The 25,094-nt window shown below is 43.9% G+C and overlaps 2 protein-coding genes across 2 annotated transcripts; one reads left to right on the forward strand and one right to left on the reverse strand.

Moving 5' to 3' along the window:
- Positions 1-1,332: 1,332 nt before the first annotated feature.
- On the reverse strand, positions 1,333-5,155 carry RPS6 (ribosomal protein S6). The gene is made up of 6 exons (XM_086478973.1): positions 5,096-5,155; positions 4,453-4,584; positions 3,870-4,080; positions 3,350-3,496; positions 2,262-2,419; positions 1,333-1,474 (listed from the first exon to the last, which is right to left on the reverse strand). The coding sequence occupies exons 1-6, from the start codon at positions 5,099-5,101 to the stop codon at positions 1,379-1,381; spliced, it is 750 nt and encodes a 249-aa protein (XP_086335099.1). The 5' UTR covers positions 5,102-5,155; the 3' UTR covers positions 1,333-1,378.
- Positions 5,156-5,862: 707 nt separating this feature from the next.
- Positions 5,863-24,375, forward strand: ACER2 (alkaline ceramidase 2). The gene is made up of 6 exons (XM_086479934.1): positions 5,863-5,970; positions 11,398-11,512; positions 12,386-12,527; positions 15,076-15,213; positions 22,207-22,344; positions 24,137-24,375. The coding sequence occupies exons 1-6, from the start codon at positions 5,863-5,865 to the stop codon at positions 24,321-24,323; spliced, it is 828 nt and encodes a 275-aa protein (XP_086336060.1). The 3' UTR covers positions 24,324-24,375.
- The last annotated feature ends 719 nt before the right edge of the window (positions 24,376-25,094 follow it).

Genomic DNA, 25,094 nt, shown 5'->3' on the forward strand with positions numbered 1-25,094 from the left:
GATGACAGACTCCTGAAATTTCACAAAGGGATGAGGTGCAATGTTTCACAACTGACACTGTCAATTCTGGTACTACTTGCAGCACACCCAAGTATAAAATTAAAAAGGATGGATGGTTCAGAGTGGTAGAAAGGCGATAAATTTGAAGAGTAAACACATCTACCTACATTGTACAGGATCAGATTTCTCAATTTGAAAAACCTAAAGAAGGGACTAATTTGTTGTGAATTGCATAAGGTGTACGAACTAGTGGCAACAGGTGACAAGGAAAATTAAGTCTCATTGTCCCAATACCAGCTGCTGTTCAATGCTCAAGTCCAAGCATTGCCTGGTGATTAATGGTGAAACTGGCTTTATACAGAACTAATGTAACTCGTCGGAGAATGGACCCAGTATCAATATCCTACCACAGTGAATCTGTCTTCAAGTCCACTAATGAGGAGCTGATCCTGCAGATATCGGAAACTGGACCAAATGCTATCAAACATGTAGGGCAGCCACAACTGTTATCTAATCCCTTATGGTCACTGAAACAGGTGGAACTGTAGATACAAAACTTAAGTGTTTCTACAATCAAACAGACCTGTATGCCATTTCAAAGTAACTCCTATGCAGAATGGTTAACATGGGTACCTACATGAAACCTTACCTCCTTCAGACACTCAGCTGTAACTGGTACCACATGGACAGGATTTGGAGTCCTGTGGGCAGCAGTTAAGCACCTTGTAAGACTCCAAGAGCTCCTTTTAAAATATTAGTGGGATTGCTTAATAAAAACAAGGAGAGGACCATTGATTGTTCAAGGTCCCTCTCCGGAGGCACCCACCTCAAGCTGACCCTGCTGCTGTACCCTTCTATCGAGTTATTCATTTTTATGAGATTTAATGCCCGAGACTCTAGGGAAACATTCAAGAAACCTCAGGTTCGGACTGCAGAGCAGCTAACATTGGAGGCCCAGACCAGACTGCGCTTCTTTAACATGGAAACACTACCCTGTACTTGGGATGCAAAAAATCCCCAACCAACCAACCAACCAGTACCAAGTGAGCTCTACCCACAGCTCCTTAAGATTAGCTGAAGTTTAGTTCCTGTGGACACTTCTGAACCATCACACAGGATTATGTGATTACAGGCAAATCCTGCTTGTAGAAAAATCAACAGGCATGGACAAGGTTATTATAAATTGGAACTTCTCACTGAAGACACTGAATATATAACAATAAGTTCTCAAAGGAGAACTGAATCCAGTTTGGTCTGCATGACGCAGTTAGTCTAAACCACTGCTTATTTTAAGAGATGGCCAGTAACAGCACACGCAGGGAAGCCTTGTACTGAAGTCAACCACAAAAAGGGTTTATTTTCAGCATTGCGTACATCTTTACTTCTGACTTGACTCAGACTTAGATGTAGAAGCTCTCAAGGAAGAAAGCCGGCGCCTCTTCGCAATCTGCTCCTGGCGTTTCTCCTTGGCTTCCTGAAAAGTGAAGCAGCATGAGGTGAGTGCTGAGATGTTGCACATAATTAAGCACTTCAAAACATCTACAAAGGAGCAAACTAGGGAAGAAAATGCAACTTGAAGAAAGCTACCAGAAAGAATGGATGCCTTAAGTCAATAAAGCAAAATGCAATTTCCCTTCTTCACAGATCAGAAGAATTCTCTAACTATCCAAACCTGTACTTACCCATGTCCTTAGACAATACAGACTAGTGTCCAAACAGTAAAAATACTAATGCAGAGTTCACAATATACTAGAAGTCTATCTACTCCTCTGTCTGGAAATCATGAAATGCTCAAATACTGTGCCAAATATTCCAATAGTATTGCTTCAGCAGTCACTGCTGTTTCAGGTGCAAGAGCAAACTCATCCAAACAAATAGCTTCTTGCCAAGTTATCTTCCATCCAGGTTAACTGCTTGATCCTGCTTCTCCATGCAACCACTCAAATGCTTGGGCATCAAAGTTAAACCTGAATTCATTTGAACTAAAATTGCTACTGCAAAAAAGGCCGCAACTGTTCATTGTTTCCTTCAAAATCAGCTCCCAGTTAAATTAATTGATCTGGCTAATTTCTGCTACTGTAGGACTGGCAAAAATGGATTGAAATGCTCACAAAACCAGCTATGTTTATACCCGCATTCAGGCATTCCTATGCAATGTGGGCTAGGTACAGAGCAGCTCTAAGTGTACAGCCAAGTTTACCAATCCCTCGATTCTGGCACACAAGGTATCCCACAAAGGGCAGTTACTAAGGCAAACGCACCTTCATCCTCTTGGCCAAGAGCTTCGCATATTCTGCCGCTTCCTCCTTATTCTTTTGAGTGCGCTGCTTCTTCAGAGCAATGCGTCTACGCTTATGTTGCAGAACTCGAGGGGTCACTAGTCGCTGGATCTTGGGGGCCTTGGTTCTGGGTTTCTTGCCTAAAAAAGCATTACAGACCAGCAGAAGTGGCAGATTATCTTCTGCTACCGGCAGAAAAAGTGGCAGAGGCCTCAGGCCTCATCTAGCAAAGAGCGAGTTCCATTTACTGTTACAGTAACATTACTTAGTGTACTACGTATTATAGCAACTTACAGAGTTCAACCTCTTGACAGTTTTTGCAGGAAAAATGATCAATTACTGTCAGATGTAGAGTAACAAAACAGTCTTAATGCTCATAATTTTTTTATCGACAATGAAGCATAAGTAATGCATCTGTAATTCCCTGCACTTTTGTGAAAATTACCAGCTTCTCAGCACACCTGTCTTAAGTAATTCCCCCTAGACTTGAAACATTTTAAAGAACATGGGAACTCATACCCTTGCTTTCAGAACAAGCCATTCTGTTTCCAGTGTTAAAAAGCTCTCCACAGTTCTACACAGGCTTGACATGTCAATCTCAAAACAGGTGGTAAGAAAACCAGTACCCTCCCAATAAAAGCTCATTTTGAAGACTGCCATAAGCAATGGGGAAAAACCTTAATATCTTCTCTATATACTGCTCTCTCCCTCCACCTCATAAAAACTTTTCAAAAACAGTCCACCTCATTTTTAACCCTTCTTTTATTAACAATTACTTTTTTTACTGTTCTTAGAACCATTAGTTAAGTATCACTCCAGAGTCTATCAAACATTTAAGCAAACTGTGTCAAAGTAAATGGAAAGGGAAGAGGGGTAAAAGAAATGGGGCAACCAAGAAACTCCAGTTCTTACCCATAAGTTATAGCTGACAAGACTTAAAATACCATGACAGCCAACTCCTACATTTTCTACTATAGCGTGCTTCATTTACTGCAGTAGGCTGGAGACCTCTTTTACATATTACGTGATAATCACATGAGACCAAAGAGCTGTAAAATTTAAGTTCTTACCCTCTTTGTTCAGGGGCTTCCTCACAACATACTGGCGAACATCATCCTCCTTCGACAGGTTGAACAGCTTGCGGATTCTGCTAGCCCTCTTGGGACCAAGACGACGGGGCACAGTTGTGTCTGTCAGCCCAGGAATATCCTTTTCACCTTTGAGACGGTAAGTTTAAACATGCCAATTAATACTGCATCTACTGCACACCCACTTCATTAGTGAATTTCAATTATAAGATGCATAAAAATTCAAGATAATACTAAATAATCCTTGGGGTTCATCTGCCAGTAGCACCACCCCTAGGTATGCCTTGCTGATTTAATGTGATCAGATTGCTGGCAGCAACAGAATTGTTTCAGTGTCCAGTTTTAGAGTGACAAGAATGCAATGCTCAGAGGGAATTTAAAGACACATTTACACTCTAATCTGGGAACAGCATTTGCATTCTACAGAACCTCCCCGCACTAGCAAGAGGGCTCCTTCCAGGTGCCTCCTTCTACCTATTGCTTGCTTCATCCAGACTCTTACCTTTTTTCACTATGACCAAGTTCAAAACACTCAAGTTGGCATCAACGATGCAACCACGAACAGATTTGCGTTTTCTCTCTCCAGTCCTTCTGGGGCGATAGCAGGAGTGGCCCTTGCTCAGCAGAAGGCGGACACGTCCATGGGTCAGGACACCTTGCTTCATGGGGAAGCCTTGCTTGTCATTGCCACCACTTATCCGGACAACATAGCCCTACGAAAACACAAAAATACACTTTCTAGTTGCTCACATGTCTCTATTCCTTCAATGAAAAGTGGTGGCTGTCACAACACACTGTTCAAAACTATGCCTGTGATGCAAACAACTTCTTCAGCCACCACCACTCCAATAGTTCAGGAATTTTACTTAACAGATGTGAAAAATACCTCTGTATACCAGAATTTACATTTACTCATCTTAAAATACAGATTCAAAAATTAAATTCCTATCTATACAAAGCTTCATTTAAGCTACACCAGACTGAATTCTGTCAGTTACTGTAGTGCAGTGTGGCAACTGCATACTGAAGAAATTTTGTTAGTTAAGCTCCTCGAATACAGCTCTGACACACCCTTCTACACTTACCTTCCATTCCTCACCAAGAGAATCAGCCGCGACCTCCGTGGCCATTCGCTTCTCATAGAATGTTCTCAGCTTCCGCTCATCATCCACTTCAATGAGTTTCTGGCAGCCAGTGGCTGGAAAAGAGATGTTCAGCTAACAGAAGAGAAAGGGAAAAAAATTAGACTTGGGAGAGCCAGGCAAGCCTGTCCAGGGCCACACTGGGCTGTATTATTTGTCCAGTTACACAAAAGACTGACTTCACCACAGCTGGAGCTAGAACACCTTCACGCAGACTGCGATTAAGTACATCAAGGTATGAGCACCAGGAACCTGTGCTGTACACGGTGCCTCCCTCCTAGACCCGGGTACCGGCAGCGCAAGCCTCGCCCTCGCAACAGGCATTCTAAGCGGCGGAACGACCGGCAGCCGGAGCTTCATGACGCGGTGACAGCAGAGATCCTACTGAGGGAACGGGGCCCACGCGGCCGCCATCTCACACCCATCCACAATCCGCTCTCATCCGCCTCACAGCAGCACTCCAGCCCCACCACTAGTGACCATCGACCGCCACCAACGGCCCCGCACACAGCACCGGAACCATTTGTGCCATGGGAACCCGAGCCCTCCCCGCCGCGGCCCCGTCACCCCCCCCCCGCAACCCCACCTTCATCCTCGCTGCGCCGCCTCGTCGCGAGAAAAGGCCGCACTTCCGCTCGCAGCCCCCACATACACCCGCCAACTCTCGCGAGAGCAGCACTCCCCCTCCGTGCCCCGCGTGATCGGGGCTGCCCAATGGCGAGCAAGGCTCCGCCAGCCAAGGGGCGTGGCGGGGAGGGCCCGGCTCTGTCTGTGGGCGGTGGAGCGCGTCCCTTCTCCGCGGGGTGCGGCGGGCGCGGGGCTGGCAGGTGGGGGTGCAGCTGGGCGCGCGGCGCTGTTATCCCGGGAGCGACGGTCCCCAGTACAGCCCCCGTGAGCCCCTTCGCGCTTCGCAGGACGTGCAGCGCGCTGCCGCCTGCCGTAGAGGGGCCTGCGGGAAGCTGCCACTCGTTTCCATCAGACTGTTTGGGGAAGCACCTTTAGGGCGTGCAAAGGAGGGAGCGGGGCGGGCGGGACACCTGTGTGGGGAAGGTGGCTCCGCGGGGCCGCCGGGGGAACGGAGAAGCGCTTCAGTCCGCCTGGCTTGCAGGGCTGCCCCCGGGCGGACGGCGCGTCCCCTGCGGAAGCCCCGGTCGCTGCCATTTGCTGCCCCGACTGCCCCCGGGCAGGCAGCGGGTAGAGCCCCGCCACGGGGGCGCCCGGGCGAGGGGGCGCCCCGCCCCTCACGCAGGCCCCCGACGCGGCGGGAGGCGGCCGGCAGAGGGAGTGAGGGCGGGCGGGGCCGTGGCCCCGCAGCGCCGGGCTGGAGCGGCGGCGGCCGGGCGGGCGGGAGTCATGGGCGCGCTGATGTGGTGGGACCAGCTGCGGGCCGGCAGCTCGGAGGTGGACTGGTGCGAGGACAACTACACCATCGTGCCCGCCATCGCCGAGTTCTACAACACGGTGCGTGGCGGGAGCGGCGGCCGCCTCGGCGCCGGGGGACGGAGGGTCGATGGCGGGGCGCTCCCCCGTGCGAGGGGACCGCTGCCGGCCGCACTCGGCGGCTGCCCCGGCTGCAGAGCGGCGGATGGGCGAGCGTGCGGTGGCGGGCCGGCAGGCGGGCGGTCCTGCTGGAGCCCCGGGGGCTCCTGCTGCCTACCGGGTCCGTCTCGTACAGGTTTTTGATGGGATTGCAGAATGCCCTTCTGTCTCTGCCTGCTTCGTTCTCCTGCTACGCCTAGAATTCAAGAAAAATGAGCGGTTTGGTGGTGTGATTATAGAATCGGGAGGTTTAGAGGGGGCAAGCTGTTCGGTAAGTAGCGTGCAGCAGGGCCCCTCCTCATCTGTGTCGAGCCTTGTGGCGGCCGCAGAAGTTTTAGTGTTGAGTTGCCTGCATCCGTTTGCACAGGTGTGAGCCGCTGGAGAGCGTGCAAGGCAGTGGTGGATCAAGGAGCAAAACCACCTTAGTGCTCAAAGACAAAACTGAGTTTCATCCAGATAGGTTTAGCTCTAAGGAGGCAAAGCTTTCAAGAGCAGTTTGCTGTGAAGTTGCAGGGTGAAGTCAGCAATGTACTTGTGGGAGAGGAAGAGATGTCTGTTTAAGAAAGAAGCTGAAGAAAGGGAGGAGAGGGAAGAGGACTAATGTAATTATTGTTTCCTTCCAGTACGCTGTGGTTTGCCCGTGAGCCCTCTCCTGCTATCCCAATACCTCTCAGCAGCTGGAGAGAACTTGTGAAAGCATAGCCCCAGCAACAGAGCCAGGCTGCCCTCTGCCACACATCTTTGAAGGGGAGCAATACTCATTACATGCTGTTGATGGAAAGAATTGCAGTGGCAAATAGATTCACCAGAGTGAATTAGTGCATCAAGCTTTCTGGTAGTTTGCCGTTCTATGAAAAACACATGTCCAGGAGTGAACCCTGCAAATGCCCTGTCTATTTTCTGTTCAGCAGGTGGCATGTGCACAAATGAGGAGCTGGGGCTTCTGCTTTGCCACTTTTGTAATTTAAAATGGCCTTTTAGGGTTTTTTTTCCTCCAAAATTCCATCTTTCTCTGAGCTGTCTTTCCCTTTCAAGCTGTGTTTCTTTGGCTGCTAACATCCAGTGGAAGAAAGAAGTAGGTGTCTGGCTTCACTCACTGGAGTGTGTATCGTGGGGGGTGCTGCATGTGTAGAGCAAGTAATTCCATGGCACATGGTGTGTGCATTGCTAACCTTTGGTTTTTCTTGTAGTTTACAGCCAAAGTTGTCTGGGTAGTGGCTGGTCTGTGCCATTGGAGAACTTTGAGGGTGTGTGTGGGGAAATTGCCTGCTTTCTTTGTATCTGATGTCACTGTGCAAGAGCCAAAAACAAAGAGAGGAAAAGGTCAGGATAAACAAATTTCTTGAAGACAGCAAGTGTGTTTTGGAGCCAGCTATGCAGGAGGATGGTTTATCCTTCTGACTGTACTGAGCTGATCAGCAGTGGTATACAAGCTTGCAAAATGCTAGGAGCTGCAGGTATGTTCAGATCAATAACTGAGATTCCAGACAAGTTGACAGAGAGACACAGCAAAAAGTTAGTCCCAAAGCCCATGGTGTTTCAGCAGCTGTGTACAAATCAGCAAACTGAGCACCAAAAGGGGAGGAAAAAAGAGGCCACCTTGAGTGTAGTTGTGTTTAGCCTCTCTTCAGTAGTCATTGTAAGGGTTTGAGTTCTGTGTTAGCAACTTCTGAAACTTAAGACAGTGACTCACAGTGGATTGATGGAGTTGTGTGTCTTTGTCCCCAGAAAGCCAGATGGTTACAGGACAGTTGGGAAATTTTGGCCCTACTCTAACAGGCACCTAATGTGGAGTCTAATTTTATTCCTTCTAAGATGGTTCAGTTCTGACTGACTCAAACCCTCTTGAAGTTTTGGGAGGAACTCTTCAGCAGACCTGAATCTGGCATCTGGGTCTTTAAGCTGTAGATTAAACCCTTGCTAATCCGCATTTTAAACTGTCACAGCTGAGGTCAGAGCTGTAGTTGAGGTCTCACGCAATATTCATATAAGCACAAAACTGGAACAGCTATCTGAAACGTATTTTTAAAAATACTCTGGTGGGACTCAATCCTTGTCTGTTATGCATAAATTTGACTTGGTTTGGTTAAAAAGCAAACCAAAATACTCAACAGGATTAAGTAAGTGCAAGAATATCTGTTCAGAGGTTTTGTACAAATTGATCAGACTAATTTTTTAAACATATGTGAGCTATGCTGATGTGATTTTGTGTTCAGGTCTTAACTCTTTTGATATAGAGGCCACAAAACACTTTGCAAGTCAAATTGAAAGAATGGTTGTAGGAAAACTAAGTTTTGTTTTGTTTTTCCTGAAATGAATAAAGTAATGTGTCCTTATGCAGTGCAACCCTACTCCAGAACATAAACAAATGCCTCCACATGATCAAAAGAATTTACCCTGTGCAGAAGTATTTACAAAAAAAGTTGCTGTTTGTGTTTTAAACACCTGAAAACAGTAATTTTTTTTCTGTTGCTAGTAAAGTCAGTACTTTGCAGTTCAGTATGTTGCATTAAGATGTGCACATAATACATATTTCTTGTCAAAATTCCATTTAAAGAGGGAATTGCCAGTGTTTTTATTCCTTCTCTTCCGTTCCTTAGTAGTACGGAGATAAAAGTTTTAAAAAGCTGTCAAATAGTCTTAAGGGTATGAGAGAATGCTCGTACTCTCTCTACATCATCTTTTTTACTACGAAAGTCTTCTAGTCTGTGTGAGTGGCATCCTCATGGATCGGGATATAGAAGATACAAACCCTCTGAACTCACCGAGAGCTACTTAGTCCATTTTTGCACTCCCCTCACAAAGAGGTAGTGCAGTAAGTGTTGCATGGGGTTCAATGCTACAGCTGCTGTCTGGGAGATGTACCAGATAGTAAAGAATTCTTGAGTTTTGGTAGAACTGCAGGAAACATCGTCCGTCAGGACTGTGGCCAGATGTGAGTGTAGTTATGTAGTCCTGATCTGAGCAAACCACTGGCATTCTGTCTGTGGCCCAGGTCCTGTATTCCTTTCATACAGTTAAGGAGTTGGAAATTAAAACTAAAGGTCCAGAATTGTATGTTGCTAATGGACTGCTTACCTTTTTTCCAGTAACTTTTAATTGTTGCCTTTTGCAGATCCCAAAGGAAGTTCTGTTACTAATTATTGCACTAATCTTAACTGTGTCAGCATTTGAATTGCACATTATCAAACCATGCAGGCCATTGTGTGTTATGTAAAAAAATCGTATGTGTAAGATACTTTCTGAAAACAGAGCCAAATGGATAGGTGCACTGCTTGGAAAGGGTGGTGTTAATAGTTGCAGTATATAGAAGGGTGTGGTCCTTGTAGGGATTGAGGCTGATATCAGAGAGTGAAAACCACCAGGTCAGTTCTAGTGTGGATCTAGTTGTCACTGAAATTGAAACTAAGTGAACTTAAGCAATGTGTTTCAGAAAATGTTCTAGAGTCCTGATTTGCATATAACTTGTGGAAAAGATTATCTGTGGAATATGGGAAACAGGACTAAGCTATTGCATGAGAAAGATATGTTATTATCACATTTTTTGTAAGCTTAATAGAAAAGAATTTCAGTCCTAAAATTATTTCAACTTTTATCATACTAGGAAATCCTATTGGTGGCCACTGCAAAGAGTACAAGTCATGGCCAAGCTCCAGGTTGCAAGGATTTTCTTGCATTTGCAGGCAGGACCTTAGCATGAATGGGAGGTCGGTGCCAGAAGAGCACTATTGTAGGGCAGAACCATTCCCTTGTCATTTAATCACTAGTATAAACCTGCATTGCTACAGGTGTGGTAAGTAGGCGTGTTTCCTTTGTCATCTTGCTCCTAGGCAGAGTGGTCGGTGTTGTGGCCTCACTGCAAGGAGCTCTCTGCATTAGCAAATCTTTGCTTGGGCTGTGTGCTGTTACCAGGGTGCTGTTGTCATTGCATAGTATTTGCAGCTATAAACTGTGTGGGTGATAGCTCTTTCCAAGTATTTGGATGAAATCTAAAAGCCAAGACTTTGGAAGGAAACACGGCTCGTCTGTAAGGATGTACCTTTACAGTAAGGGAAGGTGTCAAGCAAGTGTAGATGGTGCTGAGAAACTGTGTAATGGTTGTCATTTTGAATGCTCACGTAGGTTGGTGAGCCTTGCAAATGTTAATTCTAGTCATCATAAGTTCTCTTCTCAGGCCGCTTTGAGTGGTGGACAACAGTAGCTGAACAAACGAATGCCTTCTTCATATGTCAGTCTTGAGTCTTTTCTCCACTAGATTTTCATTAATGTCAGAAGAAGTTAGTAAGTCTCTGCGAAGCAGGGATCTGTCCCATAGGAGTGCTCTCATTCCAGCGTTGGTTTTTATGTCTGCTTTAAGGGAATGTTGTGTGGATGATTTTCTCTTGTGCTTGGGCTAGGTAGGGGGACATGAGGAAGCTGAGGTTGGGGAACTCATCTTGTCCCCTGTCCCGTTGTGAAGCAGCAGCGGAGTCTTTCCATAACAGCTCAGTTATAATGCCACGGCCAGCCCACAGCACTGGTAGCTTCTTCTAGGGAGAACCAAGTGATCACTACAGTGACAGCTCCTGCTAATTGCCAGTAAAGTATTTTCAGCCTTTAACTAGAGGATCGAGCTTTGGACTGTTGGTAAGCAAGAGGAAATATGTCTTTGCTAGCTTTTTTAAATTTAAGAGTTGAACAATGGACTGAATTACCAGCCTTTTCACCTTCCTATAACTAGTTTTTAATCATATTCAGTTGTATCTGTAATGGAGAACCAAGAGAAAAAATGAAGTGTAAAAGGATTCACAACTTCAGGCTCTCTTTAACCTGCACAAAAAGGGCTCTAAATCTTGTAGCTTAGCTTTGTATTTCAGACCTTCCAGACAATAGCTGTTGCTCAGTGACTTGACTTCCACAAAGCTTGACTAGCCCTGTCTAGTGCCAGTACTTCTAGTGCTTTTTCCATGCTAGGCTTGACAGCCATTGATAGGATAGATCACTTGTCAGGATGTCCTGTTCCTCAGCTACTTGCTCTTGCAGGTTTCCTGAATTGCAACAGTCTGGAGTATTTGCAGACTCTCAATGAAATTCCTCTGGGAATAGGCTGGAAAGGTAATTTAAAGATGTGACTAGCCACATTTTACATTGCTTGAAGTTTTTATACTCTTGTTAGTTCAGTGGTATTAAACAAGTTGATGCTTTGCAAAAGCAGCTCAGCTTTGGCTTTGGCCAAAACTGAAGGCCATGATTTGTTGAGCCAGGACTTCACTGGGTGACACAATGTTTTTATAGATGTCTTAGGCAGACTATGAATATTTAAGGTTTGTTTATTTTCTATCCTTGTGATACTATTTTTTTTTCCCCTAGATAAGCAACGTCTTGTTTTTTGTTTTACCACCCATATGTATGTGCTTGTTCCGTCAATATGCAACCTGCTTCAACAGTGGAATATATTTAATATGGACTCTGCTAGTTGTGGTTGGTAAGTTGGTTAGTCTCTGTTTGCCTGCTCACACATGAACTGAGAGAGGAAATTAGTTTTTCCTGCTCATGCTTTATTGTTTTGCAAAACAAAGCCATTCTGACATCTATGGAGGAGTTTGCTTGTAACTGCTTGAAGCTGAAGTAGTTTCTGAAAGGAAAATGCCTCTTGCAGTTTGAGGTTGGTGGGAACTTTGGCCTCAGTTCTGTTCCCTTCCTATCCTTCCTTTTCATAACTTCTTTTGTTTATGTCTGGGCTTACTCTGCAGCAGTGCTGACGCTCCTTCCTCTGTTGTTGCTTAAATGAGAGCTGAAAGTGCCCAGCACAACTGAAGAGGGTAACAGGTTTTGCGTTGTAGCAAGAAGGCCCGAAGGCTTAACTGTTTTGTAGATATGAGATTCTTCAGCGTTTTCATATGGATAATCAGAGCCCTGTGGGGCAGTGTGACCCTTTCCACTTGTAAACCTGTATCATGGAGTAGTCATCAGATGCTGGTTTTCATCTTTGTCTTTCCCATTCTTGTGCTACAGAGAAAATTCAGAAGCAGCATTTGGCTTTTATTTCTTAATTGATTTCACATTTAACTTTACTACCTGATGTTTTTTCACTTACATCTGCTTTTCTGGTAGGACCTGGCATCTTTAGCTGCTGCTTTTGTAATGTGTTTACTTTGTAGTTAATGAGGTGGTGATGATTTGGATTGGCTTCTTAGGAAAGCTGGCATTTGTTTGTTTTCCAATTTTCTTTTTTTTTTTAACCTTTTCTAGACCAAATGGTATCCACCGTTTGCTATGAAGCTCTGAACACAAGCGGTGTGTTTTGGTCTATATAGTACTGCAGCTATTCATATTGCCATTTGATTGATTCTTCCAGGAATTGGATCTGTTTACTTTCATGCCACCCTCAGTTTCCTGGGCCAGATGCTGGATGAGCTGGCTATTCTCTGGGTCCTGATGTGTGCTCTTGCCATGTGGTTCCCTAGGAGATACCTGCCCAGAGTTTTTCGGAATGACAGGTAATCACGCAATCATACATGTACTCTTTCATGTTTCTTGAAAATTCTTATGCTAACACCTGAACCTGCATGTAATGGCACTGAGTTACCATCCAGCCTTACCAGTGCCACCGGCTGTCTTTTCTCACTCCATTCTCTTCCTGTTGCTTGTATCTCAGCCCATTTTGTTCAGAATTCCTGAGTCTGCAGTTGCTGATGGTGGGGTTTACACCCTGTAACTTCAGATCTTAAGATGAGGTGGGTTGTTCTTGTTGATTCTAGGGAGACCTTTATGTTAATAGTTTATGTAAGTTGCGGCTAAAATAAAATGAGAGAAACCTCTTTCTCTCTTCATTTTGTACATCCTGAAGCGTACATGTGAAAGCTGAATTTTCATTTGAATGCTTAAGACAGTGGTTAAGGATGGTGTTTAAGTATTCAAAGGCTAAGTGTTCACTTAGAAGCCTGTTGTTGTTGTAAAAGGAATTTTTTTCCTTTCAGGATTAAAAAAAGCACATTCTTGTCCGTTTAGAGAATCTAGTTGTGGTTTGTCCCTCCTTAAAAAAATTGCACGCATTGCTCTTTTATGCAGTAAAGAAGTTGAGGAAATGGAGGGGTTTGAATTGCAGCACCAGTGTTGTTCTCTCTGAAAATTGCTAAGGCTGCTGTCTCTTGCCTTCTTACGCTGTTACTATCTGGGTTTTTTTTGTGGGTTTTTTTTTTTTTTTTTCCTTATCATATGCCTGATTAGAAGTTGCTGGGGCTGGGGGGAGAGAAGGTTGGTGCCTAGACTGACCATTCCTCAAAACAGCCTGCAGTGAGAAAAGTGCATCTTGAATGACTGTGCAGCCTATGCCTCTAATGGCTTTGCCATGTTGGTGTCAATTTAGTACTTCTGCATATTGCAACACAGCGCTATTACGGGACACCACCAGCTTAACAAGGGATGTTTTGTTCGATGACATAACTTTTAGACATTTAGTTCAAGTTCAGCGTTTTGAAGAATTTCTGTGACTGCATGTAAATTGTTCCTCTGAAGCCTAAGGGGATTGCTACATGTCATCTGTCACTTGTCTTCTGGTAGTGTGCTGGGTATGTTCATAGCATGGGCCGAGAGGTTAAACTGTATCCTTTTTGCATGGAAAAGTGATGCTTTTTGGGTGAAATACTGTTTCTGTTGAACTTGGTGTTATAACTATAAATCATAATCTTTCAGGTTATAACTGATTCAGTAACATACTGAGATGGGGTGAAGGATGTCCCCTATCCAAAATTTCTCAGGACACTTCTTCCTGAGAATCTGTCAAGACAGTTCTATGTTAAGGTCTTGATTCCTTTCTGAAGTGTTCAGAGGAAAGACATACTGTGCAACAAACCCTAACCCAGAACAGGTTTGGTTTATATTTTTGCATTTTTTTGCTTTGCCTAACTAATCCTCTCATACTGTATCTACCTTGTGCTCACTGTTGTGGTCTTCACTGCCTTCATCATCATCACACTCCAGATTTTCAATGCTTCTTATTGTCTGCCATGACTGATTTGTGGTGTCTTTAGTTGTTAAGGCATTCACATCAGATCAGAACTTCCTACTTAAGTAACTTGTTGCCTTCCAGTAGAAAGAAAAACTTTAAAGCAAAAGGCAGATAGAATGAGCAAGGTGAAGGTGATGACACTTGCGTCCAGGGAATGGTGCTGCACAAGTATACTGAGACCCTACTTCAGACATAGAAGTAAGGACAGAAGAGCTTTCCTTGGACAGCAACTAGTTTTAGAAAGCTGTGGGCTAGCAGCTGAAGGGCAGCGTGATGATCGTCTGCCATACTGCTGTCACAGGCTGGAAATGGGTTGTTTGAAGTCCAAACTTGAAGTTTAAACAGTTAACATACGTTTAATTTAGATGGTGTCAGGCTGTCTCTATAGGACCCAATTGTGATTTCATTTATGCTAAGAATGTACCAAACTGTGATCTTTAAAAAGTGTGGGAATCCCTCACCTACTGTTGAATTCGGTTAAAAGAAATGTTTTTACTTACCTTGTAGTTTTCACTATCTTTAGCGCTTGAAAGAGATAAAGGAAAATAAAACAGACTGTAACATGACTCCAGATGTTGGGGCATTAGATGTTGGGCTGTTAACGGTAACAAAATATCCTAAAAATCCATGATAAAAGCATGAAGAATGATGACACAACACTGCTTTGAGGAAGTAGAGTGCTGCATGCAGGGATGGACTTGTTCCTGACTTATGATGGGAGGAGGAAGATTGTAGTGTGGCCTTCAGATTTTGAAACCAGTGATTAGTGTATGTGTGCATGCGTGCGTATACATACAGATGGCCACTTCAGAAGACCACAGTCCAGCAAAGATTTGTATGTATGATTAACTCTGCATGCACATGCAAATTTGTGCAAGATCCGCATCCATTTTATGCACATTGTTGTTGCACCTTCTGAATACGCCTAGAGAAACCGAAATGTCGTTGCATTATTAAATAATTCTAAGATTTCTTGGTTTAGTAATTAAAAGTTTTGAATTAAAAGCAGTTTTTCTCCACCAAAAAAACCTACTCAGGAGCCGATTTAAAGCTGCTGTGGGTGTCCTGTCTGGAGTTACTACCTGCCTCGCCTTCATTAAGCCTGCCATCAACAACATCTCGCTAATGACTCTGGGTGTTCCCTGCACAGCTTTGCTCATCGCTGAGTTGAAGAGGTGAGTACATTTCTCCTGAACACAGCCTTGCCTTCTGAGATCTGTGGGCCACACCACCATGTGATGATGCACTAGATCTTCAGTGCTTGTGATAGCAGATCAGAAATTCTTCTCCCACATGCAAGTGCAGATCTGGTATAAACTTGGTCTGCCGGTTCAGATATTTTTGGCACAGATTTTTTTTTTTTTCCTAGGCGGTTTTACTAGGTCAGATACTGCCTGCCTTCTTGTGACATATCTCTTGCTGCAACCTGATCTAACTCAAATTTGTTTGTTTGTTGTGGAATTTGAGCAAGGGTTTCACTCTACTGACTGATGGCATTTCTGCTGTATAGGCTGTATAAGGGTGAGGTAATCGCCTGATCACAGCATGGGTACTAGAGGGAATGGGGAGCAAAGCCCAAGCATGTGTGGAAGTTGGTCCGGCTCTTGAAGCTGTGCTGTGATTCTTACACCACTTTGTCATCTGACATGGATAATATGATGGTATCAGACTGATGAAGGTAAGGTTAATCACTAGGTTGTAGAGAATAGCTATCAGACAGGGCCTCAGAAACCATAAAACCAGAGTGCAGATAGGGAAGAAAATGCTTCTGATATTAGCGTTTTTGTTAAAGAGCCCTACCATGATAGGGATACCAGCAGCTGTCCAGAGACTTTTTTTTTTTGCATCTCTTCACGTGCTGCAAAAAGGACCAGACGAGTACCAGCATACAAACTTGTCCTTTCCCCCTTTTCTCCAGTGCCTTGAGAAGGATTTTACAACTTATGTTGGATTTTACGTATTGCATATGTAAACATCCATCAAAAGAAATAAGACCAGGACCAAATGTCTGCATTCTGTCTGCTCCTGTTAGAACAGAGATTCTCCTGTTTGCTACCTTACCCTATTCTGCCACTGCTTCTCTATACAGTGGTAGCCTCTGCTAACAATGGTTTGTAAAGGTGTTCCTGAGTCTTTTCTCATTAGATATCCTGCTGAGCAGCATTTGTTCCTGTGGTCAAACTCAGGAAACGGCATGCAAGCTGGTTGTAGATGAGAAGTTCTGTAGTTCAAGAATGTTGGTGGAGGTGTCTCATTTTGATGAAAGCACCAAGGAACTACTGACAGGGCAAATGGAGATCTGGTTGTGGCACTGGGTAATTTATGTGAATTCTCTACGTCCAAGTTTTCCAGACATGAGCTCCAGAGAAACTTAAAAGGACGACTAGCTGGTGTCTTGTAAGTTTCAATAGTGTTGTGTCAACTCTTGGAATTGGTATGCCTACAGATACTTGCTTTTTAAAACTCCTTCTGAAAGGTCGTATCTTAGTAAAATGTGTGGAGTTTCCCTTCCCTGAGAGAGAATTAAGGTCACAGATAAATCTTCTCTTGAATTGGTGATTAAAAAGGGGCCTAAAGTGACATATGGTCCTCTTAATTGTGCATTGGGATGATATTTTTCTGATGATTTCCTAAGTGTAAAAGGCAAATAATTAAAGGCTTTATTTTAAGCTATGCTGATCCCTAGGAGATTTAAATGAGATATATTCTTCTAAACCCAGAGGAGAGGAGTCATCTCATCCTATTTTGCGGGAGAAAAAATAATCTAAGTATTGTTTAAAATGCCTTTGATTCTCCCATTCCCTACTACCACCGTCAGTAGGGGGCTACACATCTGAGTCCTGGCAGTCTGCAGTAGGAATGTAACTCTGAAACAGGTATTTGGAGAAGGAAGGAGAAGAGCCTCTAGAGTAATGTCTTCTGTTCCGTGCTGAAGTTTGTGATGTGTTAGACCAAAACTCCCTGTTGTTATGCCTGTTCTAGGCTGGTGTCAAACTTGCACAGAATTCTCAAGAATCAGAACCACTGAATTTTCTGCCTCTCGTTTGTCCTTAATGAGGGGATAATATTGTCACAAAAGAGCATTATGTTCTTAAATGCGAAGCTGGTAGGGCAGAGTGTGTGCTAGGAAGTGTTGAGATGATCAAAAGAGCAAAAGGTAGTTAAATGTATACTTGTCCTTGAAAGACAAAGAAATTGTAAAACTTTATTCTCATTTCTGTCCAAATAAATGCCTTCATGCATTTCACAAAAAAAAAAAAAATGCTCTCCTAGGGGATAATATCATGGAGAAACTGAATATGGATCCTTTGGTTTGCTGGTCCAAGCCAAATAACCATTGAAATTATAGCATCATCAAATTAGTATGATTTGGTGAGTCATCATCAGGCATGTAACTATCTCCACATGCAGAGAGATGCTAGAATATTGTTGCTTAGCTGACATCTGAGCCTTGAACAGTGAAGGTCTACCCTGGCTTCAGGTCTGTCCATTCATATTTGATTCTCCTACTAGAAATCTGGCTGTGGGGGAGCCCTGCTTCATTGTCACAGGTTGTTCATAATTCCCATGTTGCCTTGACTAAAAGGTTAGGCTAGTTGATGGTCTAAAATATTCCTTAGGGTATAAAGGGAGATACCTGTGTCAAAATGAATCAAGCAGTTAGTTGACATCCAGCAACTTGCACTGGTTTGAAGAAAAGCTGGTATGTTTTGTTGGGGGTGCCATGACATTGGAAGATCAAGCTGCTGGAAGTATGTACCAGCCCAGTCCCTCGGATGGCAAATGGCTGGGGCACACCAGTGTTTGCAAAACTGGTATTTAAATAACTGATGTTTGTGTTAAGCTGAGAACGCTGTGAATTGTGTAGGCAAAAGGTGCAAATGAGATGCAAGCTTTGTGGGGTCCAGTGTCTTTCAGACCAGAGTAGGGTAGGAGCATGTCACAGATCTGCACACAGCAGTGCGAACAGCTCTTTTAGGCCCTCAGCTGACAGGTTCTGTTTCAGTGGTGGTTTGAATGATCAGTGCCCGTGTCTATTGAGAAATGAAAAGAAATGGGTTGGGTCCATGTCTCTTGCTAGTTTCCAGGAGGTATTTGCATTACATCTCCTCATTGTGGTAAAAGCAGTGACATGTAGGAAGCTTTGCAGTCCCTTGTCTCCTCATGCCCATGTCCTCAGCCCATCCAAAGCACAGTCACTGCAGGAACTGAGAACTATGATGGGTGATCACAGTAAACCTAGGAGTATTGCACAGATCAGTGGGCTGTGCTCTCCTTGTTGTGCTTGACTCTCTCTGCCTTAGACTATTCTTTTGCAGTACACCCTGCAGCATCTAGACTTAAGTTTGTAAAAATAAATTGCAGTACCTGATGGTGGTACTGGGCAAACCAATCATTACAATCTATATCGTTTCTATGGCTGATCTAGTGTTGCAAAAGTTTCTTTAAGTAAGCTTTCGGTTTTGCTTTGCAGCCTTGAAGTCTTTGAACCATGCGGGTTAATTGTCCCCTCCTCTTGATATTCAAACTAGGCAGATATTGACAAGCATGATCACTGACTAAAGGAGGTGGATGTTTGAGGCCAAGACTCTTATCTTAAATGGGATGCAGTTGGACATGTTTGTTTATGTCCTTCAGACAAGTCCAGGAACGCATCCATGTTCTCAAAAATAAAAAAACCAAACCAATCAAGCAAACAAAAAACAACAAACACCACACCACCCCACCCCCCCCCCAAAAAACAACCCAAACCCACACCCCTTCCTCTGTCAGAATGCACAAGTGCCCATCGCAGCAATCTAGTTTTATCTGTCAAATGTACAAAATCGATGCATGCATGTATTTGCTTAGGTACACAGTTTAGCATCTTGCTCTTAGAAACAGTTGTTTGTCTCACTGAAGACTGTAAATCTGCCTTAGCATTAATGGGGGAGAGTTAAGCCTGGTATGCTTAATAGAGTGGTGTTTTTTGGCCAACAATGATTTTCCCTCTTCTGTTATGAAGGAGCCGATGCTGTCTAGCCATTTGATAGAAGCGTGAATCCCCCAAAATGAGGAGGATTTGCCAGTATAGTTTTATTGATAAATAAATATTGATAAATAAACCCGGATCTTGGGTGTATTTCTTACTGGGCTATCTCTTAAAAGAGTGTGAGGAAGAATTCTGTAGCAGTGCTCTGGAGCTTGATAGGCAACTGAAAAATCTCCTTACCCTTTATTTTCTTTGTGCTCCTTGTAGCCTTTTTAAATGTAAAGTCACTATTTCAGAGAAACGACCCTTTTTTAGAGTATGCAGCACGGACAGTCATGAAGCCGTCTTGAGCAAGCTGTATCTCTTCTGTCTGTCTCGGTGGTTTGCCAAATGGAGGACTGAAGCCTAAGAAAAAGAGCCCTTTTGGTTTATATATTACGTGTAGTATTATTTTTTTGTGGCAGTCACATAGGTGTTTTTGTTATAAAAACAATTATTGTGATATCTTTCTTGTATCTTTATTATGATATCTTTCATTTACAGTTTAGCTGGTAGTTAAAGCACTTTTTTGGATAATAAAGATAGGTGTGATGATTTTGAATGTGACATTATTTATATATGGCTTAAAAAAGAAATGCCAGATCCTAAACCCAACTTGTGCAAAGGACACTGGAGAAAATCCTCTGTCAACAAGATTAGGCGGTTGGTAGCTTTCCTGTCAGTAATCCAGTAGTTATAAAGGTGCCTTCTGCTCAGCCTTAGGAGTTTAATCCCAAGTACCTGTTAAAATGTCAACTGAAATAGCATTTCAGGAGTGAATAAGATTTCCTACAGGGAAAACTGTACGAATTCTTTAGCTTGCAGTACACGAGAGCTCAATATACTGCTGCTCCTGCAATAAATTCAGAAAAGTGTTCCTGGACTGAGCACTCTGTACGTTTTTAGTTTTCCTGAATGCTTAGCTAGGCTCCCTTAGCAAAGCTCCTGTACCAGTGGCAGTTCTGCTTTTCCACCGCAGAGAGGCAGCAGCCATTCTCTGGCCCTGTCTTTCTCCAACTGAGTAGCTGGAGATCATCTCACACGTGCAGGAGGGTGTAGTGGTAAATTTTAATTTGGGAACAGAGCTGGCATTGCTGCTTCACTGACAGTGAAAGCAGGGTAGCCTGTGGCTTGTAGGCTGTGTGTGGCTGTGGAGACAGTTAGTGGTAAATGTTGGAAAAATTAGAATTCTGTGAATGTATCAAATGAGAACAACAGGTTTCAGGCTGACAAGTATTTTGTGTGGAAGACAGAAGGACCAAATAGCTTTCTAGTCTGTGCTGCACTGTGCTAGTCAGTTGTCAAGTATAGTCATGTATGAAGGCGATCAGGGACCGTAAATGTTACTGCAGTGCACACATAAAGATGTGTTTGGCTGTTGTAGCTCTGTCCTCCAGGGATACACATTTTAATTGCTTCTGAGCATCACAACATGAAGTTTCACTTTAAAGGACCTGTTTGGCAGGCATTGCTCACCTTCCAGATGCAGAGAGTGAGCCCAAGAATTGTGTGGAAGAAGACTGGTGATTCAGTGTCAAGTCTGCTGGGGTGATTGGATTGGAGCAGAGAGAAGGGTTGGCTAGTGATCTGTTGGGCAGGAGGAGGCTTGGAGACATTCCCAATAACTTTTTGGCAGAGGTGTAAGACTTAGAAAATGAGCATGAATTAGAGGAGAAGACCTTGAAGCATCCCCCTTGAAGACCTTGGGACAGAGGAATGGATTGTGGGGTGCTTGGCATTGACTTGTTTTTGTTCTAGGATGTAGAAGGAGAAGACGGGCCTGTAAGCCTAATGAAGACTGAGTATTCCTTGTTACACCGGCTAGAGATTTAGCTTATTGGTTTATTCTTGAGATGTCGCTCAAACAAATTATTCTGTCATCTGAGTAGTAGCTTTGGGAGTGCTTTTGGAGGTCAAGTGACCTGAGAAGAGTGGTTTGATGAAGCAAGAATTGTCCAAGAGCTCTGAATGTTTCTCGGATCTCTCGGGAATTCACCAAGAGTTTAACAACAACAAGAACAAAAAAAGACAAGAGTGGAGAATCCCAGATCATAGCTTTGTTATTGCAGAGGGCAGAGGAGCTGAGCTATGCCTTCCCTTGGCAACATAGGGCTGGTCACATCTTGGTCTAGCTTTGTTTTATACATATCAGTAACAGTAGAGCTGCATCTACTGGCACCAAGAGGCCTAACCCCGAAATAGCAAGTGTAGGTAGACAGCAAATTATTGACTCTAATAGCATTTTGGGACCTGAAGATTATGTTGATGCCTCCTTTTTTCCTGATTTTACTCTTTTGAGCAAAGCTGCACAGTTGTTAGAATAGTTCCAAGATGTGGAAAAGAACAAAGCATCATACAGGGAAATAAAATTGTGAGGTTTTGAGTAGACCCACAACACAAGTAATGCTATGCAAGTATCCTGGCATCTGCTGTTGTATTAAGTGGTGGTCAACTGCAGACCACACTGCATGTGACCACAGCAAAATTTTGTACTCTCTTTCTCTCTGGTGTACCGCTATATGAATAAGTCAGGTTACTTGTGCAGGGAGAGAACTGCGGCTCAGCCAACAAGAGGAATTCTTTCTGAGATGTGGATGCCTGTGCCATCTACTAAAGCATGCTCCTTTGGCTAGAGGCTCCCATCTTAGAAGTTCTCTGGAACTCTTACATTGTACAGTACTAACTTCTAGGGGGGAAAAAAATCAACTAACCAAGTAAAAAAATCCTTATCCAGTTCGTTTTTTTACCAGTCTTTGTATAGTGACAGATATGAACAAATCTGAGCACTTGCTGCATGGCTGGTTGTTACCAGACAGCTTGTATGACTAATCATTAGTTGTCCTAGATACCTGTCCCTAGATTTGGGAACACTTTGATGTTTGCCCATCATTTGTACATTGGTCTTTAAGACAATTCGCAAAACACAGCTACTGATTAAAAGGTTTGTTTTGTCACCTCACCTCTGCCTTGCATCTAAGCCATATTCATTTTAAGTAAAGTTCCTCTATAAGGACGTTTTGGTGGAACAATTATAAAGATGTGTGCCTGGGGCTGTGAATCCTGCCCTAAAATATGTACAGCCAAAAAGCATCAAGCTGCCATTACAAAGCAAATTTTGTTTTGTTTTATAACAGCTTTTTTGTGGTTTTCTCCTCAGGTGTGAAAACCTGCGTGTGTACAAACTGGGTCTCTTTTCAGGCCTTTGGTGGATGCTAGCAGTTTTCTGCTGGATCAGTGACAAAGCATTTTGTGAGATCTGGTCCTCATTTAACTTCCCCTATTTGCATTGTGTATGGTAAGTGTTGTGTATAAAATCCACAATTTGATTCAAGTATGGTATGTCCTCACGACATTGCCCTTCTGTGCTGCCTGGTGGCTATTTCTGGGGAGTGTTAGACAGAATTACTGGTAAGATTGTAAGCCCAGAGCAAGTCTCGTGCTGCCGTAGGTGGCAGATTTAGGAGTCTCTTTGGCCTGATCAGATTCTTTATACACTAAGTTAATTAATTGTGACTGAGTTCCTTGCCCTACTGGTTACTAAAAATCCCACAGCACTGCTGAACTGAAGCAGTGCCTGTGAAAGCTTAAACTTCCGCTGTTAACAACTGAGGGTGAAGTCGGGGAGCAGTGAAGGGCTTTGATGCCTTTTCTCTTTTACCATCCACCAAATTGCGCTCTGTAATTCAAGGTGCCGTATCTCAGCACTTCTGCACAAATCTGTCAGGTACTGAGAGGCCAGAAAGCTGCAGCCGGTTTAGACAAGGATAAGCTATGGTTTTGTAGTTTTCCTTATTCTCTGTATTCTTTGCCTGCGTGGAGTAATTACTGGGGCAACTTATTGAGATACTTTCCCCTATACAGCGATGAGGGAGTTTCCAGGGTCCAGTTCAGCTGATATGCAACAAATTTGTTCCATGGTAATTCCCTAGGCAACATAACCTGCAATCTTGGATGTTGGCAACACCAGGGGAGCTTGGTGTGCTGACTTTAAGAGAAGTAACACAGAGGGTGGAGCAGAGTGGAGGCAACGCAGCCAGGCTCTGTGGTACCAAGATGGGAACTTGATGATACTATGGAACTGATAAGCTGCATAGTTGCTATCCTAGGCCAACAGAGTTGTCAACGTTTTGACAAACTCGTGTCCTGAAGTGAACTTGGCTTATTATAATCCCATGGTAATACCAAAAACACCTCCATCCCTAAAGCTACCTGCTTCCCAGGCGTGACCACCCCTCATGGAACCTGCACTCTGAATTTTTCTAGTCTGTACCTTTAAACAAAGTGAGGAAATTTTAGGCCTGTTGTAGTAAAGGTATGTATGACTAGAGTCACTCAGTCTTCACGTGAAGAGTAAAAAATAGTCTAAAAGTAGTTCGAGAGAGAAGGATGTTAGGGAAGATATCATCGATGACAAGTCACAGACCATCTTAGACTTTTGGGATCAGTTGACAGGCTCAGCCTGTCTTCCCACCCATAGGGACACCTTTGGGTAAGACTTGAGCACTTGATTACACTGAATGCTCCCCGGGAAACTTAACATCTCTATAGAGATGCTGTTATAACTTAATGTGTTTTATAGCCAGGCTGTATTGTTCTTATTTGAAATTTGCACGTGCTTTGCAGACAGTGAATTTATCACCAGCAATCCGTAGAACTTGTGTATCTGTTGCTGCTCCAGTAAACTGCACTGCCATTAATCTAGCCGTGTGAGCTCTTGTGAACGTGACCGCACTTCTACATGTTGCCATGATAGGTTCATTGAGCACTGCTACACTGATACTGGATGTGACAGGACTCACAGAGCCAAGTTGGGTGTCACTCAGAATCTAAGCCCAGCTGCCCCCAGTCCCTCTGATATTCGAGGACAAGCTGGAATGCAAGGGGGTTTATTTTCTGCCAAATTCCTTTGCCTTTTAACACAACAGCCTGCATGCAAAGGGCAGACAGCAACCCTATGGGGAACTTGTGAAGAAAGTGAAGGACAGACTGATTTTAAAGCATGGTGGTATATTTGATTGCTTTACTGAAGTCATGTTACTGATTTTTTCTCTTTTTTTTGGGGGGGTGGGGTGGGTGTCTATTCTCAGGCACATTTTGATTTGCCTTGCGGCGTACCTGGGCTGTGTCTGCTTTGCTTACTTCGATGCTGCCTCTGAGATCCCTGAGCAGGGCCCTGTCATAAAATTCTGGCCCAGTGAAAGATGGGCGTTCATTGGGGTTCCCTACGTCAGCCTCCTCTGCGCACACAAGAAATCGCCTGTGAAGATGACATGAAGTTGGCCATGAAATGGGATGGAGTTTCAACTTGCATTCCAGCACAGACAGTATTTAAATCATGACAAATGAATAAGGTTGTATTTTGTCTTCTTCCTAAGATATGCAGCACTTCAGGTGACATAGAAGGAGGAGGCAAATGTATTCTTTCGTGTCTCTGGAGAGGAGGGAGGAAGCAGGGAGGTGGAGGCTCTTGAACACTAAAGTAACCACTGGCTTCTCTGGGTGGCTCTGTTTAGCACTGTGTTTTTAATGTAGCATTTCTCTTGATAAAAGCTCTTTCCAAATACCAGGGTCAAGGAATGATGTTTCTGCAGTAGGTCACCTCTGGTGCTTGGTTCACTTCTTTTATAACTTCTGGCTTAAGGCCTTCTTTGCGAAAGAAACCAGTCCAAGATGCCTGTGTGCCGTCCTGTGTCCTTCTCAGCTCTGATTTTGATGTGGTTGCACATGGCCACAAGAGTGTGCTCAAAGCATGTGCTCCTCTCAGCCTGGCGTATAACACAGACAGTCCAGCTGTGCATCATGTTGGATCACAGAGTGTGTGGTTGCTTCCCCAAGTACAACAGGGGACCAGTGCAAAGTGTTTGCACCTGGGTAGCTGGATCAGTGCAGTTAGGCAGTGTGAATGTGAATGTGACAGAAGATTCAGTCCCTAAAACTAAAAAGGAGTTCAAGTGTTTTGTATTTTTCTGTATTTACACTGACTGGACATTTGTATGCTGCATATTTCCCTTTTACAGAAGTGTCACCAAAATCCCTCTCTACCTC

Source organism: Leptosomus discolor, chromosome Z (genome assembly GCF_034619465.1).
Source record: "Leptosomus discolor isolate bLepDis1 chromosome Z, bLepDis1.hap2, whole genome shotgun sequence".
Taxonomy (NCBI): domain Eukaryota; kingdom Metazoa; phylum Chordata; class Aves; order Leptosomiformes; family Leptosomidae; genus Leptosomus; species Leptosomus discolor.

What these genes read in the sequence shown, in the direction of transcription:
- ACER2 (XM_086479934.1), top strand. Translation starts at nt 5,863, where the DNA reads ATGGGCGCGCTGATGTGGTGGGACCAGCTGCGGGCCGGCAGCTCGGAG. An exon ending in GACTCTGCTAGTTGTGGTTG is followed by an intron (nt 11,513 to 12,385) that starts GTAAGTTGGTTA and finishes TGATTCTTCCAG; the next exon opens with GAATTGGATCTGTTTACTTT. An exon ending in AGAGTTTTTCGGAATGACAG is followed by an intron (nt 12,528 to 15,075) that starts GTAATCACGCAA and finishes AAACCTACTCAG; the next exon opens with GAGCCGATTTAAAGCTGCTG.
- RPS6 (XM_086478973.1), bottom strand. An exon ending in CTTGGTCATAGTGAAAAAAG is followed by an intron (nt 3,497 to 3,869) that starts GTAAGAGTCTGG and finishes ACCGTCTCAAAG; the next exon opens with GTGAAAAGGATATTCCTGGG. An exon ending in TCTTGGCCAAGAGGATGAAG is followed by an intron (nt 1,475 to 2,261) that starts GTGCGTTTGCCT and finishes TTCACTTTTCAG; the next exon opens with GAAGCCAAGGAGAAACGCCA.